Source organism: Colius striatus, chromosome 12 (genome assembly GCF_028858725.1).
Source record: "Colius striatus isolate bColStr4 chromosome 12, bColStr4.1.hap1, whole genome shotgun sequence".
Lineage (NCBI taxonomy): Eukaryota > Metazoa > Chordata > Aves > Coliiformes > Coliidae > Colius > Colius striatus.
The window spans coordinates 23,002,461-23,022,117 of NC_084770.1; the positions used below are offsets into that span (position 1 = coordinate 23,002,461).

Here is a 19,657-nt window from a genome sequence, read left to right on the forward strand (position 1 = left end):
CACGATATTTAGTCAGTAGCATGGTAATTTGTGATAGCTACTGGGAGTGTTAGTGCCCGGCGTCTCACAGGAGACTGCTTGTTCTTTCAAAATCAAATGCTCAGTGATGCACAGACTAAACCATTTGCATGCTTTGTGCTGTAACTGGCCTGATTTTGCAGAAGGGATGTTCCTTTTCAGGTTAGTGACAGACAGGAGGAAGGTGCACAAAACCCAGGGAGAAGGAATGTGGTCCACAGAGATTCTCTCCCTCTGCCTCGCAGAACCCCATGGCTGCAGATGCTGGGAGTCACTTTGGAGTGAGGGTGGCTTTGCTGTTCTGCATTCAGCCTGCATCCCTCTCCCATCCTTTAACTGAGGTCCGGTAATCTGCCGCTGCCTGGCCTCCCGAGGGGCCAGCAGGATTGCCTTGCGCTTGCCTGGAGAGCTCTTCTTGCCAGGCGTTACACACGCTGAGTGCCTGGAGCGTCTTCATTGCCGTGCTGTGCGTGCACAGCTCATGCCAGAAGTAGTCGCTGCTCCTGCATTCCCACAGCAGCAGCGGCAGCGCAGAGCAGATGCTTCCAGCTTCCCTCTCAGGCTCTGCTTTTTGGTTTTGAAGAAAGTTGCTGAGTATTATCTCTGGATTTGTGCTTTCCTGTCATGGATCATGAAGATTTTGTCGTTCCTCTTTTAGAGCAGTGCTGGCAGTGTTCTGTACTTCCAAGGATTGCTTCCCAAATGTTTTAGCTCTGGAGACAGGAAGATTGAATTGAGGCTTTCCTGGGATGAGAATTTCCATTCTCCTTGCCAACAATGCATGAGTTACAAATTTAATGGCAGACCTTGAAGTCTATAAAAATCTAAGTTCAGAAAAAGGTAAGGATGTTTGCATGTGGAATTGCTGTCACATTGCTGGAAGTGCTTATGGAATAACCAGCTAACTTTATCCTTACATTGGTAAGTTGTGTACAGTGTTCACGTGGGCAGTATTAGTATGAAAAATGTGTATATGTGTGTGTGTGTGTAGATATATTCCTGAATATTTAAGAGGAAAACGTAGTGTTTTCATATTGACTTTGAAAGTACAATTCTCCATGAAAAGGTGTGGGTTGTGTGTGGGGTGCTGCTGCTGTGCTCTGGACAAACTGCACTTGTGTGTCAGATTATTACTAATGTATTTGCCTTTAAAAAAACACATTCTTGACCTTTCCATCTATTGGTCACTTTGCTATGGCATAGCTTTCCATGGGAAAGAGGCTCTTGCTGGGTTTTTTTCCCTAGTAGCACTTATAAGTAGTAAAACACGTATGCAAATGGTGTGTAAGATTCCAGTCAAACATCATTGGATGAGAAAGACGTGTCTTTTCAAGAATTGTAGGAGGATGATAGAGAAAAGGAAGACATCTTGAATAACTTTCTTCAGGAACTTGTAGTTTGTAATGTCTGATTTTGTTCAATATAAGTCAGTGCTGGATGGAAAATGGTAATTAGCTTAAGTCTCTAAGTAGCAATAGAGTGAATGCTGTAGAGAGAAGGAGAAATCGTGGTAGATCAAGTTTATTTCTGTATTTTACTCATCCTTGATGACGTTGGGTTATGTGTTTTCAAAGCCAGTGAAGAGCTGGCTTGTCAGATTTGCTAACCAGATTGTCTGTGACTTAAAACCAAACAAACTAATCTAAAATAAAGCCTCCAGGAGTCACAGATCATGCTTTGAAATACCATTTTACACACTATGAAGCATGTTAACAAAATTTAAGGGCAGTGTTGGGCTTTGATCCATATTGATAGATTTTTTTCTCTGCATTTAACAGGGATTATTTGGTAATTTATTTTTTTAAACTAGGAAGTGTTACTGGAAATAGACAGAGCTGTTGTATAACAAGTCAGTTATTTGTATACCCTCTCAGAGAAGGGCCTCTTGTGTTGGTATGCTACAGTTCCAGAAGCTGTGTTTTTATTTTGGGGGTTTGGTTACACAGAACTCTCCATTAAGCTTTGATGCATATGGTTAGGTAAAGGAGACCAGGTGTTACTCCATCTGCTTTCTGAGATGAGTAAGGTAATGGATATGTCCCCATTTAATAATTTACAGGAGCTGGCTTATTTGAAGGCGTGTTTTGGAGCAGACCTGGAAGAAAAGCATCAGACTTAATTTTTGAAGGTTGTGTAAATATGTATGTAAGTGTAGATAAACACATTTCATATGGAAGTGCTCAGCTGATGGTGATTTTGCAGTCCCTCTATCCTTAGCCAGTTATAATAGCAACTGCCAAATTTCTTTTAGCCTTTTCCAGTTACTAGTGCTACCCTTTCTGTCTGCTGAAGGTGGTTAAAGGATGCAGAAGCAACAATGTGGTGTCCCTTGCATTCGGGTTTGGCTGCTTTGGTGAGGGTGCAGCCATGCATGTAGGTCCTGGCTGGGCTCCCAGCTGCCCCTGCATGCAGGAGGGCTGATGAGGCACCATGCAAGCACAGGCGTTGGGTGTTGTGTTTTGTAGGCATGAATATATTCACATCTCAGATGATGGAAGAAAGCAGAGTGCCCGATCTCCCTCTTAGGCTGGTGATTACTGTAGCCTGCCAGCACCAAAACTGATAACAGCAGGATCACACTCCTTGTGCAATTCATGCACTTAAGAGGGCTCATATGTCAACCTCCTCTTCTGAAGAACTTGGTCTTCCACAGGTTTCATTCCAGTAATAGCTGAAATCTATCACAAAGTTACATGGTCTTGCAATAAAGTAGCATATGCACGTGGCACCTGTGACAGGTTTAAAGCTTCTGGGTTGTTTGGTATGTCCTGAGGATGTTACCTTGTGTGAACGAAAGTGTCTCATCTGCCAGCCTGCTGTAGCTGTGGTGTGGCACTGCAAATTGCTGGGGCCCTTCCTTGGTACTGGTGAGGTTTTGGAAGATGCTTAACGTGGATGCTGAATGCAAAGGACACAGCTGAGCTCCTCTGAGTTATTGCTATCCTTTCTGGTACCTGAGCAAAACCGTGTCCAGCTAAGGAAGACCCTGGGATTTCCTCTAGAGATGTGGCCACAGACCCACAGAACAATGTCTTATACTCCCTGCAAATGGTTGTGGCAGCATAAGGATGCTGCCAAAGAGTCAGACAGATGCTTCTCTGCCCTTTGTTTGTCTGGAAACCTGCTGAGGCTGGCACAGCAGCACATACAGACCTGGAGACTCATCCTCCTTGTTGGCAGGTGTAGTGGAAACTCTCCTCCTCCATTCCTTCCTGTCTGCTGCTGCTTCCCCTTGCTCTGTGGTGTTGGAATCGAATGCTGTGCCCTCCCTGCTGAGGCACCCTCATGCAGTAATGGGGATTAGGATGTGCAAACTTGTTAACTGTGTTTGCTTAATAAATCTATGTTCCTTATCTATGTTCCTTGTTCACTCCGTTGATGTGAGAATGTGTTTTGGCAGTTGGCCATGTCTGTGATTAAATGATTGTGCCTTTCAGTGTTGATAGAGGACTAATTCTGTAGTCTTAATGGAGAACTTAGTCCTCAGACAAACTGGGTTGCAGCAGCACCAGACCTCTGGAAATGAAGAGCATTGATGCAGTCTGTTTCTGAAGAAAGGAGAACTTTGAAATCTTTGTTGTATTTCAGGAATTAGTGGCAGTAACATTCCCCTGTAAACTGTCACACAGTAGGTCTCTTGGCTCTGTGTTGGCAGGTGGTGGTTTGTCAGAGGTGCTTCTTTATGGATGAGACTTAGAGCTGGGGTCCCGAGGTCTGGTGTGACACTCAGGGCCTCAGGATGCTTCAGCAGCAAAGTGTCCAGCAGGACTGCAGAGAAGCTGTGCCTACTGAATGATCTGTTCATCAGCTGCTTTCCAAAGCACTGCTTGAAGGAAACCTGAGCTAATTTCTTGAAGATAATAATTAGAAGTCTACTGAGCTAGCAGAAGGAAGGTATTCTTGACCAGAGTTGGAAAACATACGTTATTTATTGTACCCGAGGGCTGCACTTTCACACTTGAGTTGCTATACTGAAATGTAGATGTCAAAAAGGGATCACAGGTACTGTAAATAAGGCACTATCCTAGCAAGTCATTTCTCTGCATTGCATAGTACTCTGTAAAAGACAGTCTCAGTGTAGGAATGAAACTTATCATTAAGGATCATTACAACTTTTGGATTATATTGTAATGGTAAGTCTCTGTTTTGATGCTTTGAGTTCCTTTCCATCTCTATCTGCCAAAGGAAGGGAGGATCTCAGTCTGAGCCAAGGGCACTGGGTGGTCTCATGGCAGGAATAAGTACTTATTGTCACAGCTCAGATCTGGAGAAGGCATGTAGCAAAACCTTTTCACTTGTAGTATGAGAAAAAGGTAAGTTAAACTGATCATAGTAGAAGCATTAGTCCAGCAAGCTCTATGTGGTAGGCTGAAACACAATTACTATGAAATATTTATTACTCAAACACAACTTCAGGGAGCTGCTGCTCCCAACTTTTTGTTTCTTGGCTGATTGGTTTTTTTTTTAAGGAAAAAAAGAGCACCAGACAGTTTCCACATGTCCAGAGTTCAAACTGTGCTGACTTTGGTTGGTTTGTTCTGCTTTTCTCCCTTCTGGGTAGTACTTGTGTGGGTTTTTTCCTTAAGCTTTGCCCTTTTGCTTGTTTGTGTGTCGTTTGGTGAATTTACAAACATGAATTGTTTCTCAGATGTTACGGTCTTCATTGATTCTGAGCCATTCACAGTTGGTTTGAGTAGTCACAGTTTGTGTTTGGCTGGTTACTCGTTTTGATTCTGAGGGCTGAAATGAAATACCTGTGTGCTTTTCAGCTGGGCTTGCAAGAACTAGCACCAGCCTTCAGTGTCCCTGGTGTGTGTGCCTGCTGCCTTGAGGCAGGGTGTGAGAGATTGTCCATCTCATTTCCACGGACATCACAGAGATGATGATTAAACTCACTGTAAGGAGCTTGATGTGAAATTCGGTAAGGTTGGAAGAGTTGCTGCAAAGCAAATTAAAATCTGGCATAAAATATGAGATGTGGGTATTAGAAATGGTCCTGATTGGGGCCATGGAGTCCCCCAGACCCACATCTGTGGTCTCTGCTCTCCTTGGCCTTTTGGCTGTTACATAACAAAACAACAATCATAATTTGATGACATTAGTGGTAAGCTGTGTGGTATGCTGGATCTAGCGCTGTTCTATGGGATTTAGATTAAATGTGCTCTCTGGGGGATGGAGGTAAGGGAGTAAATGTCGTTTAATGGCATTAGCATAAAAGCAAACTCACAGCATACTTGTGATGAAGAAATAATGCAAAATGGGGTGATGAGAAGAGTTCAGCCAACTGAAAATGTTGTGTTCTGTGTTGCTTGAGTGTTTTTGTTTCTTTCTATTTTTCTTTGTCATGCCATTCAGGACATCTTCATTGCTTGGATTGTGGTAGTCTGATTGCATACTGTTCTCTAGGGCAGGAGAGATGTGTTTGCTTTCTTCTTTGCACATTCCTTCCATGCCTGCTTCTGGGAATGTGCATTCATGTCAGTAAGAAATGGGTTCCAAGCTGGATCCAGATACCTGGATCAGTGATGAGGGCATGCTGCGAGTCTGGTGCCAACCACCAGCCATCTACTTTTTGTGTAACAGACTCACAGATCAGTTTCCAGAACTTTGGGCATTCTAAAGATAAAGATTTGAGAGAATTACTACAGTAACATTTTGTAGGCTGAATCCCAGGAGATGTCTGCAGAAGTCCTGGCAATCATGTGGGTGGGAATAGCACATGGTGGTGATGGCAGTGGGGGGCCTTCTGGCTCTTCCCTCTCTCAAGTGAGAACAAACAGTATACCTGCAAAGTATATAGTAAAACCAAGAATACTGAATGTAGGGGAGAAGAGCTGATGTTGCAGTTGAAAAAGTAATTTCTATGTTTTATGGGTTTCTTTTCTCTCTCAAGCTTAATGCTGGCTTAATGTAGCCTGCTGCATGGGATTTAGATACACAGTTTAGATCCTCTTTCATAATTATACTTCTCATAGTTTGCTAATGCTCTTTATACAGTATTTAATAATTTTGTTATGTTAGATGGCTGTAACATTAAGTCCATAAAAGCAAGGTGGGAGACTAAGCCTTTTCCTTTCAGTTGCACTTAGCAATATTCTCTTAACATACAGTAATATAGCAGGGGAAGAAGAGGAAGGAACTGTATTTTTGTGGACAGCCGTAAAAACTTGTTTTGATCTTTGATTTAAAAAAAAAGAACTCATTGCACACCTTCAGTGGTGTAATCTCAATGCTCAGTCGTAAAACACTGTTCCTACAGCTATTTAATACATTCACATTCTACTCTGTTTTGTTAAGGGCTGACTTAATTTCCGAAGGGTTTGCTGTTGGCGTGTAGCCATTGCATGCACTGCTCCTTGCAAAAGTAGGTTTTAGTGTCTGTCCTGAAATGCAATTACTAGCTCGTTGTTTAAAGGCCTGTACACATTGTCTAATGGCTCTCTTCTGCTGCCTCACAGAAGCTGACTGAAATGCAGGTGAGATGATGCTCAGGGTGAGCTGAGTGCTGCTGTGGCAACAGGCTGCCGTGAGTGAACTTAGGACAAGCATGGAAGCTGTTTAGTTGAGACTCTGCACGTGCCTGTGACTGCACAGGGCCCACAGAGTAAAATGTGTGGAACCTTGAGCTTTTTCTCTTTTTTTGTTCAGATAGTTAACATCATCTCTTTGTGAGTAGTGGATCTTTGAAGACAGTGATGGAAACAACAATGTTTTAAAGTGATATCTCACTGAAACTGGCCAAAAAAGTGAAATCAACCTCTTTTCACCTAAAACCTGTTTCATTATGACTATGTGTGTGCTCTTGGCAGTGGAGTTTTGCTGCTATTGGTTGGTAATGCTTTCTTCTTGAATAACTAAAATCCAAAATACAGCAGCAAAAAAATCTCAAGCCTCTTCCTGCTGCTGCTTACTTTTAGGGTGTGTGACTGAATGGGGAAGGTAACTGAGGCTGAGAGCACAGCAAGATGAAGCACTCAGGAGCTGAGTAATTGGAAAACCCTGGTGCAGTGGGAGCTGTCACAGGCAGGCAGCACCTCTGCCTGGTGTGCTAGCCCTGCACAGTGCCCTTGGCTCTGCTTGCAAAGTGACCAGCAGATGTATTTAATCTTGGATGAATGTGTTTTACAGGGAGAGGATGTTTGTTTAGGTGCTGTGATATGCCTTGTATATCAACGTGCATATCTGTTTTACTGAAAGTGCTGCAGGGTCCTGTATGTCTTAAAGGCTTTGTGGTAAAGCACAGCAGCAGACAGATGTGCATGCCATAACTGCAACTGTTGAGAATGAAAGCAAATTAATTGCAAGGGAATTAACATACAGGGAATGTTGTTTAAACCTGTCAACAGGGCTGTGAGTTTCTTGTGAGAGGTTCTCTCGGAGTGCAGCACTAAGCTATTGCCTGATTATTAGAGACCTGATTGCACATGGCTACAGATTAGAGCAGAGTTGGACAGAAGGTAGCATTGGCTGATTTGGGGCAGATTAGAGTGCTTTTTGAGCATGAGGCTGTGTATGGTTAGTGGTCAGAGTTCCAGCTTAGTGTTCCCAGGCAGCAGCTTGATTTATTCAGCAGTGAGGAGCAGTGTTGTCAGGTAGAATAAATAGTGACTAACTATATGTGCAAGACATCAATGCGTTACACCTGGAGTTCCTGAGGGCTCCGATGGCTTTCCTCCTTGCTTCTGAGGTCTACCATGTGCTGGGGAGCGTGGCCACTTCAGAAAAAGTCCTGCTGGCACAGATGGGTTTGTATCCAGTTTACTATTCGATAGTGAAGCAGTTCCTTCTGAAAAGGAGATAGATATGTGTAGTGCTAAGAATGTTTGTCACCAATTGAACCTCATATTTAAAAACATTGTTTGAATTCAGGTCTATTTTGCTTTAAATAGTTATTTTGGAAGCAAAAAATAGGCTGGTACTTCAATATTATTAGAACCCATTAAACTCCAGGATGTCTGTGAGGGTGATTTTTAGACTGTCAAGAGTAAATCTACATTACTCTGGAAACAGAAGTGATTGGTTTTCAGATTTTTTTCATTTGAAAGTAAAGCTTTAAACACACAATGCATAAGTATTTTATTTGCATGTCCAGATTACAGGAACAAAACCTGTTAATTAAAGCACAAAGTACATTGTATTCTACTTTAGCTTAATTTGTTTTCAGGCCCTGAGCAAAAGATGCACAGCTAGTCCTTGTGTTAGAAAAATACCATGTAATTGAAACCATGTCTTGCTTTCTTAAGTTTTAATACATGTCTGCGTGGAGAAGCTGCTTCATTTAGTCAGTAGCTGTGGTTTATCTAGAGGATTTTTTAATGTATTCTTTTTCTGGAACTGGCTTTGCTATTCCTTAGTGACAGCATTCTTGAGATGCTCTTCTGGAGCTTTATTCTGAGCTGCATCTGTTCAGTAGCTTCACCTTCTTCAGATGCTAACGTTCAGTGTCTATCTGTTGTGAATGTCTGGCTACAGACTGAAATTAGCATTGTGGGAATAGATTGGAAAAAGCCTCTTTTTCGTTGTGTGCTTATATTTTATAAATAGCTTAAAGAGGAGGATGGTGTGTTTTGCAAATGATTTGCAGAGTTGAAATGCAGGGGGCCTATGAATGGTGTGGCATTTCTATTCCTGCAGTCCATTCTTTAAGGTGGACTCTTTCTGTTACTAGCACCGACTCAGCAGGGATGATACAACAAACTCTTACACATCTGCTGTTATTCTTGAAATGTTTGCATTCTGATGGTGTTTTGTAGGAACTGAAGAAGTGCAAGCAGAAGAGAAGGTTCTTACTTAGGCACTAGGCTTCCTACAGGTTGCATTTGAGAAATGGAGACTGCTGAGTGATTTGTCAGGAACTGCATTTCTTTCACTCTTCCCTATTTGAGAAAAAAGTGTTTTAAAATCTGCTCTGTGTGACGTTTCTGACGTCTGTCTGAAAATGTGCATGTGAAATGCTCCTGTAACAATTGCAAACCTGGTGTAGAAATGTGTAGACAATTGAAACGTTGAAAAATAAACTGGGTTGCTTTTTCTGGTTGATTTTTTTTCCCTGCCCTCTGCCAGCTGTCCTCAACATCTTAGTTGATAATGAAACCATTTTCTCCCCATAATAGCTGAGCTGATGATAATAGAAAGATTTATGTGAGAATTGGTTATTTTTGTAAGACATTTATTAATAACTGATATGCTTAGATGCAAAGAAGCAGATTAGCTATGTTGAGTAGCTTGTTGCTAAACCTCTCCCTAAGCTAAACCCCTGTGAAATCGATGCCCTAATAATGAAATAACAACGTGCATGCAGTTATGTGCTAGGTTAACATAGGTGTTCAAATTCCAATGTGCATGCACACTGGCACAGCATTTTCTTATGGAGAGCCTTATTTCTGTGCTGGAGGAAGATGCTCGTTTATTAGGTATGAATCCCCGGCAAACTTCTCCTAAACTCAGTGCCACAGTGGAAGGCTCAGTCTACCAAGAGATTGTGTGTTTATGTACATATGTATGAAGTTTTAGAGACTTACTTTTCCTTCAGTTAATCCCTCTTCTTTAAAGTTCTGAGTTTTCCATCCCTTGTGATGTAAAAGCTTGTCTTCCTGCTACTTTGCAGACCTCTAGGTAGAGATCTCTAGGAAGACAACTCAGCAAAAACACTACTTCTGATGCAGTTATTTGGTATGGCCTCTGTGCAGGAGAGCCAGGGGAAGTTGACTGTTCATCCCCTGCTTGGCAAATGTTTCGGATGCTGCTCTGACTGCATCTGACCCAGAGGCGCTTTGGAAGGAGCAGCAGGCTTGTTCTCTGCCCCTGATGGCCTCTGGGGTTGCATGTCTCTCAGCTGAAAGATGTGTTCTGGGCAGGCTTCTGCCAAGGAGCCGAACTGAGCAGGGCCACCTCAAAGGGTATTGGCATATGGGAGCACTGTGGACTTTCAGCTGGCTCTGAGTCCACTGCTGCTTGTGCCATTGGCTGTGGGGGCTAAAGAGGTGTCAGGAGCTGAGAAATTACTTCCTAGCTCTGGCAGACAGGAGTGGAAGGACGTATCCCTCCTGAAGAGAGAAGTGGTGAAGAGAAGAAGGGTGATAAGAAGAAATGAAGACAGACTCAGATAGTATTTGGGAGCCAGCCAGAGTGTAAACAGATCATCTGAGAGGTGAATTTGGAATGATATCAAGTGAGGAGAGGCCTTGAATGGATGAAAACAGGAGAAGGTAATTTAAGAGCATGGATGTATACTGAGATCAAGAGGAAATGTTATCTTGATCCCAGTGTTTGGAAAACTGTGGGAGGGAAGATGTGAGATGAAGTGGAGGAGATGCGTGTATTTTAGTCAAAACATAGAGAAACAAAGCCTTATCTTCCCAGGTAGGATGAGTGGATAGTATGTGCTTTAAACTGGGTATCAGGAGAGGGTATAAACAAGGAGGAGGGACTGTGTATTTAGAATTCAGATAACAGTTCTAACAATGTCAAAAGCACAAGATAGAAACCAACAGATTACCAAGCTCAAGGGAATGCAGAGTTTGAGTGATAATCTCGCCATCAATACCTGTGGAGTGCTGGGGTTTGAAGTTACAGAACTGTGTATTATAATATACAAATATTTAAATGAGAGGAGCATGGAACAGCTATCAAATATTTTCCTTTGACAAATGTATGCTTGGCAGATGCTGGAAAGCAGAAGTGGTGGAATTAGATGGCTGTTTAGTCGAATTTGTTCTGTTTTGCTCCAGTTGAAAGATGCATGAGTGTTATGCAGTCTGGGACCCAGATGGTTAAGCTGAAGAGTGGAACCAAGGGACTAGTTCGTCTCTTCTACCTGGATGAGCACAGGACCTGCATCCGATGGAGACCGTCCAGGAAAAGCGAAAAGGCAAAAAGTAAACTCTCCATGTACCTTTTAATTTCTTGGCAATTCAATATTAGAATGTAAATGTTTTTTGATGCTTATTTTAAATGTGATGTGCCTCTTACATGAAGGTTTTTAAGAGTGTGAGTAGAGTTTAACCAGCTACTGAAAGTTCAGGTGATGAAAGGGAGTAAAGTTCAGTCAGATGTCAACATTTCCATAGGTTTATGTGAGTTAGGAGCAAACAGAAGAGAAACCAGATAACCAACTATGCTGACTTTTTTCAGTGTATGCATCACAAATTTCAATACAGAACCTAGAAAAGTTTGGATTGAGGTGTCTTGATCTTAACTGCTAGTTTTCCTTAGGCATTATTAGACCTTGAAGGTACTGTGTAGCACTATTTCTCATCAAAACTCTTCCTGCTGCACTGTTTGAAATTGGAAATTCACGTTAGTGGTTTATTGAATAAAATGAAGACTAGGAATTCACAGAACTGCCACAGAGGCTAGAGATTAAAAACAAGCAGTTGGGAAAGCTACAGATGGTTGCTGGTTTTGGGCCAGTGTGTGGTGGCTGAGAGCTGCCGTGTCAAACAGCATAGCTGTTAGGAGGCATGGGCTCTGGAAGCCAGGTTAGCACAGCCATAGGTATCCCTCTCTTCCTGCTGAAGAAAACATGGCTGTGGTGGGGGCAGTCCCTTTAGAGCTATGCAGCATTTCACTGGCTGATGGGAGACACTTGGTATCTTTCTCCTTGTGCTCCCCTTTGAGCAGCCTGCAGTCCTCTGATGTGGCAGGGAGCAGTTAGAGAGCTGTGCTGTAACTGCTGCACGAGGCGTGGCCAAAGCAAGGGGAATCCTAGAACTCAGAGAGCACATTGGGATGTGAAGCAGAAGGAAGTTGTGTGGATATCCAAGCATGCCAGATTTTGCTTTCCTCTTTTCCCCACAGTTGTCATCGATTCCATTTACAAAGTCACCGAAGGCCGACAGTCCGAAATCTTCCACCGCCATGCGGAGGGGAACTTTGACCCAAGCTGTTGCTTTACCATTTACCATGGCAACCACATGGAGTCCCTGGATCTGATCACATCTAACCCAGAGGAAGCTCGCACCTGGATCACAGGACTGAAATATTTGATGGCTGGAATAAGTGATGAGGACTCGCTCGCCAAGCGACAGAGGACACACGATCAGTATCCTTTCATGAGCCTGACTTCCAGCTTCTGAGTCAGTGTTTCTGGATTGTATTTAGAAACTTCAGGATAGATTGTCCTTTCACCTCCTGTTAAGTGACCAAAACCCTTGCCACTGATTGGGAACTTGGGTAATGGGTTTTGATGTCATTTTGTCCTTGTGAGGGAAAGAACAGCAAATGTATGAACACTATCCATTTTCCCTGTGCAACCTGCATTTCTATGGAGTTGTTTCTGCCCTGTGAAGCATGTGGGACAAGGTGAGGACAGAGATCTCTGAAAGTGACCTTAGATAAAGAAGTTGTCCGGAGATAGATATTTCATCCAATATATGGATGAAGTAATTGTGTGACAGTCTTGGAGGAGAGAGCATGGAAAACAAGAGTGACTAATTTTTAATGAGGTTCTTATGGAAACCACAGGCTGATAGTGGTGTGCTTGGACTGATTTAACAGAGTCTTCCTCATTCCATCCTCTTACACCAGATTAACATCATCTCTGTTGCAGGTAGGTATTGAGCTTGATTCCTTTGACTCCAGTCACAAAACCAGTAGCTGTCAGATGTACCTCAGGAAGGAGGTACAATAGCAAATTGTATCAGAAGATGTACTAAAAATGCTTTGGTTTGGCATCAGTCTGAGGAGAACCATGTAGACTGCACCATAGCTTTGCCAGCAATGACTTTATTTGACAGTGCACCACAATAACTAATGCAGACTGTGGGAAGTCTTGATTCAAGCATTTTGCCCAGAATATCTGACTTGTAAAAGACATGTTTGTGAAGGCTGGATTTAATAATGCTCAGTTCTTCTCCCTGTAAGATGCTCTACTAAGGAGGATTATCCCCCTGCCTAGAGTCGCTGGGTAGGGTCTTGTTCTCCTGAGTTGGAGTCTTATCCCTTAGCTGCCCAGCCACTCTGCTCTGCCCCTCTTCTCTTTGAGGAAATCACCCTCTTGTACTTTTCCTTGACATGTTTGTAGCTGGGTTAAGCAGACCTTTGAGGAGGCTGACAAGAATGGAGATGGCCTGCTAAATATTGAAGAGATCCACCAGCTGATGCACAAACTAAACGTGAACCTGCCCCGCAGGAAGGTCCGGCAGATGTTTCAGGTTGGTGTCCTCTAACACACAGTGTCACTGTGGTACAACAGTGATGGGTATGGGCTATTTCTGGGCACATCCAGAATAGCATCTGCAAGCTGGGACTTAAAACTCTGTTTTTTCCTAAAACTTCCCAGCACCTCACAGACTTTTTGCATGTCTTGCCTTTCTGTAGAGAAAGATTCATCAGAACATTGTTTTAATGATATGGACCACATAGAAGCCAATTTATTAGTATTGCTTTTTCAGATGCATTATTGTTTTCATCTCTGTGAACTGAATGGTTCTGTGCTGGCATTGATGGATAATGAAGTTACTCTCTATTGAAACCTTTTCTCATTTCCTTTATGGAAAATGCTTTAATAGAAACCAGCTTTGTGAGAGTAATTGGGGTTTGTTTCAGCAGCTTCCTCTTAGCCAGAATGAATTTTTCGCTTCTGTTGTCTGAAACCAGTTACCGTTTTTCACCACCCTTAGTGTTTGCTGTAGGAAAGGAAAAAGAAGCCAAGGATATAATAGAGAGCAAAATAAAATTTTCTGAACTCTTCAACAGTTGTAGCAGCCAAAAGCTGTTTTGCTATAAACCACAGGAAGGTTGAAGGATCTTCTGTTATCAAAAGTGCTTTGTTTGTCTGGCATAAAGTCTGTATTAGAGGTACACTTATGGAGTATCAAGTTACTCTCCAAAGACTTGAGAAGTGTGGAAACCGGTGGGGTCGTGTTGCAGAGATGAATTCGGGTTGTATTTGTTCCCACAAATTATCAATGTCATTTAAGGCCTGTAGTAGATATTAAAATCATTTAAAATCCCCTTGGACACCAGAAAATAGAATTATTTTCTTCTTGGCATACTTGCTGGGATCTTTGTTTATAGCTCAGATGACAGCAGTGCTAACAAGGTGTAATGAAACGCAGCTCCCTGAGGCCCTCGGGTTATGCTGATATTGACTGCTGCAGGAGAGGCAGGGAACTGGGAAGCTGTGTACTAAGAAGGGGGGAAAAAAAGTGGGTCTGTCTGCACTTTTAAACTGTTTGGGACTGAAGTAGAGCACTCCAGCAACCATCATCCTTTGTATAATCAGAGGCAACTCTTGGTTAGAAAGAAACTGCTTTACTTACATTTCCTGCATGTGCTGCCAGCTTATACCTGAGTTAACGTCCCAGACCTCACAGGTATGATCCAGGTTATTAAGATCAAATGTCAAAGGAGTATGTAAGGCCTTTTTACTGACAGTCCTTCAGGGCTCGACCCTGAAGGCCTTACCCCACAAGCAGTGTTTTGTGCCAGCAGTCCTGTACACCATCTCCTTTATCTGCTTACAGCCTCAAACTTAGCAAGAGTCGTAGCTTCCCGAAGTTTGTTTTTTGTGGAGGTCTATGTGGTGTTTGACAGCAGTTCTCCAGAATGCATTCTTTGTTTTGAAAATCCAGAGCAATCCTCTTAGGCAGATGTTCACAGTAAAAACCTCGTATTAACATGCATTAAGTACTGTTTCCTTCTCCTGCCTCTGAGGATAAACTAAAACCGCTGTCAAGGCTATCAATATATTAGGCATATATTTTGGATTCTTACTGCTGCTGCAGACTTGTGCCCTCTACAAAGTGCTGACAGGGAGTGAGAGTGTTACAGTTTGAGTTAATGTATGTTTAAGACTGTGATATTGTCCTGAATGGAATAAAATGTCAGAGCTTGTTGTTAGGGGAAGTCACGGGGTGAAATTGTGATGTTCCTTGCTGTGTTTTAATCCAGGATAACTGCAGGGCATACATGAGAGTAAGAGAGATCAGAATGAAGCCCAGGGCGAGCCCCTTTGCGTGGGAAATACATTCACCACTAAAGGTGCAACTGGGGCTTTCACAGGGCACCTGTGGCTTCAGTGGAGTATCTCTTTGCACCAAAAAATCCAAGAGATGGAATTATAACTGTGTAGTTATTTTAGCCTGCTAAGATTTGTGTCTGAACAGAATGTATCAGCATGTATTACATTTACGTTCATGTACCTAAACCCTGTTCTGCTTTTTTCCCTGAATTCACCTGTTTACCATGCTTACCTGAGTGTCTTTACCCCTCTTAGGAAGCAGACACAGATGAGAACCAAGGAACTCTAAATTTTGAAGAGTTTTCTGTATTTTACAAGATGATGTCCTTACGTCGAGATCTCTACTTACTGCTCTTAAGCTACAGTGACAAGAAGGATCACCTCACTGTTGAAGAGCTTGCTCAGTTTCTGAAGGTGGAACAGAAGGTATGGGAATACTGTCATCCATCTGTATGTACATACAAGTACATTCAAGTACAGGGAAAGAGTGTTCTGGAAAAGCTCAGCTTGAGGCAGGGAGTAAAGCACAGATGGTATAACAAGAAAGAAATCAAAAGGTTTTATTGGTTTTTAAACTCTTCTAGAAAGAGTGAACTTTTTTGGGTTCTGTGGTGGAGGAAAGGCAAGTGTAAGGCAGTATAGCTAATGTTTGTAGTGGCATTGGGGTAATATGCACACTTCTCAGCTACCGCCAGTTATCCCATGTCCTTGTTGCCTTCCCTTGCATAGCTTGTCTGGCTTGTTTATTGATGGTTGTATTTCCAGCAGATGCCATTCATGAGTGAAGGTTTCAGCAGGTACACTCTGGGTTATGGTGATAGGTGGTATGTTATAGAGCTAGAAACACATGACAACAGAAGAGCAAATGATCTGTGATTATCTGCAAATGGTTTGTCTCTGTGTGGCTTTATGAGCTTCAGGTACAAGGTCACAGGCTAATAAGGAGCTAAAAAAATACTGAAAATGGAAAGAAGCCTGAGTAACTCAAGCAGCAAAGTTGGGCCAAGATCAGTGATTTTTCTCTCAGCGTGCTTATGAACAAACTTGCTGAACAAAGAAATACCTAGCCCTTCCTGTATAATGTTCCTGCAGTGTAGATTTTCATGCCCATCTGGAAAGAGACTGGATTACTACAGAAATTGTCAATGGAACCCGTGGAGACAACCTGTACACTGGACAGTGAGGAGCACAGAAGGAAACTTATGATCTCTGGAATGCTTGTTTGCTTTTAGCAATTGGTCCTGGCTTGTTTACTTACATTGTATTTCCTTGCAAAGTGTTGTTCCAAAACAACCTCAGGAAAATAATCACCAACATCCCAACCTGCTGTGGCTTCCTGGGTGTGGATGCTGTCACTGGATAGTCTCTTGTGCCATTCTGATACCCCACTCTCAGTGACTGCTTTTTCTGAGTTATCCCCAGCATAAAACACCAACAATCTGTGCTGCTTTGTTGCTGAATTTCACCCAGTTCCCTGGCCTATGTGACTCCTCAGTTCTTCCTTCCTCCCCCTGGAAACACAGAGCACTGGTGCCACCGATCTCACTGTGATAGCCTCAACACACAGATTTCTGCAAGCAGTCTGGTCCTGGCAATTCTGCTGATCACAGCTTTGGAGCACAAAATGATGTAGCTTTTTTTTCCTTTATGCTACTGCCCTGAGATTTTTTTGAGCAATGCTTTTTGCTTTGTTTCCTTTCTAATCACTGCCTTGTACTTGGGTGCCATTCAGTGGAGCACCCTTGACAGCAGCAGCAGCAAGGCTGACACTGATGAGAAAGGGAAGAAATGCTCCAGGGAGGACATGTTCATGGAAATGCTGAAGTGCCCAGGCACAGCTGAAGAGCAGTGGTATGAGAGGGCACTCGGGGACCTAGAGCAGGAAGAAAAACATGTGAAGAGCTGTCTTTGTGGGTGCACAAGGACATTATGAAACTACTGATGCAGCAGAAAAACGAAGTTGACTGTCAAGTCTGGCATGCTGCATCCTCTTCTCTGTCTGCACACTACTCAAAATGCTGAGCGTGGCCAGGGCTGTGGGCTAGCAATGCCCTACCCAACCTTATTCCAAACCCAAATGAAACAGAGTAAAAGCATCATCTCCTCTAGATGAACCTCTTGTATATGTAGTTTGTAAGCACATTGCACTTTTCTTTGTCTCTCCTCTCTGCTCTTCCCATTTGCTCCTATTAACAGTGTTAGAGCAGATTTACCCTTTAATGTTTTCAGAAGGCAGCCACGTAACAATGTCTGCTGCTAAGGCAAAGTGGCCTTCAAACACTGATAATGGTTCATGTAATGCAGCTCTCCAGTGCCTTCACCCAAATGGCAATCTGTCTGGCTGCCTGGGAATCTGTGGACAGTCTGTCCCACTCCATCTGCTGCTTTTTTGACAAGGCTTTTAAATACCCTGCAGCCTGAGGATGGAACAAAAGGGGTTTGGTTTTTGTATTAACTTGTTAAGCTGTCTCCTTTTTTTAGGAGAGCTCCCTTCACTCTAGATCTTGGGAAACAGATTATGTCCACTTAGGTGCAGTTCAACTCAGTTCATTGCTGTTGAAATTGCAATTATGTGGCTTCAAATGTCAGAAGGGCAGAAAGCAGTCTGGTTCCATGGAATGACTTCTGGTCCTACTGTCCTCTTAGCATGAGTGCCTATGAAGGAGGAACATCCCTGGATGCCCAGTCATGTCTGCTTGCCTGAGTGCTGTCCCTTTGGGAGTGTCCTTTATAAACCAATATCATTGTTTGAGTTGGTCCTCCCCTGAAATTGATCTCATGACAGATTGCTTCCACAGCAGGATCTCCAGGCTGTATAGGCTAACAGAGTTTTTTCTAACAGAACTGTTCTCTTGCCTGTTGTCCTGTGTAATTCCTGTGGGCGTCTCACAATCGTTGGCTTAGCTAGGAGATAAAGTATTTGGAGAAGGAAATGGACTGAGCCATGCTTTCCCTGTGCTGGGGCAAAAGCAGAGGGAAGGGTGAAAGGGAGAAAAGGCTGGAAAATATCTCCAAGCTCCTCAGCTTGAGTTGCCTTATGAGTTGAACTTCTCACTTGCCTTGTTACTCTGCTTTTAATGTTGACATGTCTAGATTTCCCCTTCTCTGGTAATTTTTTGTGCTTAGGCTGTAGCCTTTTAGGTTTTAGAAGATATGGTCAATCATGGCACCCATGTTCCTTAGGAGGAAGTCAGTGCTTGGCAAGATCAGACCAGATCAAGAGAGTCAATCTCCTACATTTCCACGTAGCTGAATGCTGATGCTGGGAATACTGAGCTACAGGAAAAAAGGGAAGGCACAAATTCACCAAAGGCTGCAGAGCAGAGTAAATGGAATTGCTTTTGCCATCTGAAAGAGAGGTCCATTAGTAAGAGAACAGTTCATGAAGGGACCACTTTTATTTAGACAACAACCATTGTGTACTCTGCACGATGACTAACCTCACTCCTGGCTTGGCCTGAAGCACTCATGTTAACAGAGATGACACACTACCCAAGAGAGAGGACTGTGTGTTCCTTTGCTTCCAGGCTGCTCCATGTGTCAGGGCATTTGAGCTGACTTTGTGAAAGGCTGTAGAGTACTAGAAGTAAACAGAATAACGTTACATATAAACTGCCATATTATTAGTGGAGCAAATGAAAGACACCCAAGTGTAGTTCTCACTGAGGTTCTCTACAACTTAAGGGGGAGAGAGGAGAGAATAGAGGAGATGCAAGTGTATGGTGATTCTCTGGCCCCACTAGTCAGTTCAGGCTTCAGTTGTGGCCTAGTTGAAGCTGCTGACAAAACTCTTTATTTGTCTCAGAAGGACTGCTGGTTTTCCTTTCAGAATCTAATTATTGATCTCATAGCCTGTGTATTATAGTGAACTCGCTTGGAAGTAATGAAATCACAGGAGTGGAAAATGCAGGAAAATGAAATCAAACCCTGCCAAATCTTTTTGCATGTTTAAGTAGATGATATTAAAGAGCGTAACTTCACAGCTCTCATTTCAGTAGTGTTGCCCAGTACAACTATTATGTGTGCTTATCAGCTGATTTTCATCTTAAAAGTCAAAGGGCACAGTTTTAAAGTGATCTTTCAGCCCTATTTTTCACAGCACTGACAAAAAACAAATCAAAACCTTCAGGTCCTTTTGCAGTAGTGTTATTGACTCCTATTTGACTCAACTCGATGTTTGATGATAAGTTTCTTCACTGGATCCAGAAGCCTAAAGTGGATTTTGGCATGCTGTTGAAATGGTATTAGAAAGGTAAGCACACCAACACTTGTTTCTGTGCAGATGAATAACGTGACGCCAGAATATTGTCTTGACATCATACAGAAGTTTGAGGTTTCAGAAGAAAACAAGAAGCAAAATGTCCTTGGGATTGAAGGTAAGGTTTTTGAATTTCAAATCAGTTCTGTATGGATATGCTACAGTGGAATACAAAAACTTTAACAGTGTTTTGGTGTAGCTTATAGTATCTGACTCTGATAGTTAAACAGGAGATCAGCAGTCAGGAGTGTGGGTGTATGTTTGTGAGATCCAGGAGAGTAGGTGGGGGGAAGGAGAAGCCACAGTTACACAGCGATGCAGCATAGCATTCACACTGGGGTTCAAAAGCCTTGGGCTTGCAGGAATTTATTGCCAACTATGCATTTGTAAAATACAAACAAACCATTCTGTACCAT

General features: G+C 42.8%; 1 protein-coding gene across 2 annotated transcripts in view; it reads left to right on the top strand.

Moving 5' to 3' along the window:
• PLCH1 (phospholipase C eta 1) overlaps positions 1 to 19,657 on the top strand; it is a 52,784-nt gene that overhangs the window by 9,616 nt on the left and 23,511 nt on the right. The window contains exons 1-6 of one of the 2 annotated variants that reach the window (XM_062005730.1): positions 816 to 858; positions 10,749 to 10,895; positions 11,818 to 12,061; positions 13,043 to 13,172; positions 15,239 to 15,409; positions 19,266 to 19,359. In XM_062005730.1, coding sequence (XP_061861714.1) covers positions 816 to 858; positions 10,749 to 10,895; positions 11,818 to 12,061; positions 13,043 to 13,172; positions 15,239 to 15,409; positions 19,266 to 19,359 — 829 coding nt within the window. Of the gene's footprint in view, positions 1 to 815; positions 859 to 10,748; positions 10,896 to 11,817; positions 12,062 to 13,042; positions 13,173 to 15,238; positions 15,410 to 19,265; positions 19,360 to 19,657 lie in introns of those variants that run through there. The other variant, XM_062005731.1, reaches the window with a different exon arrangement.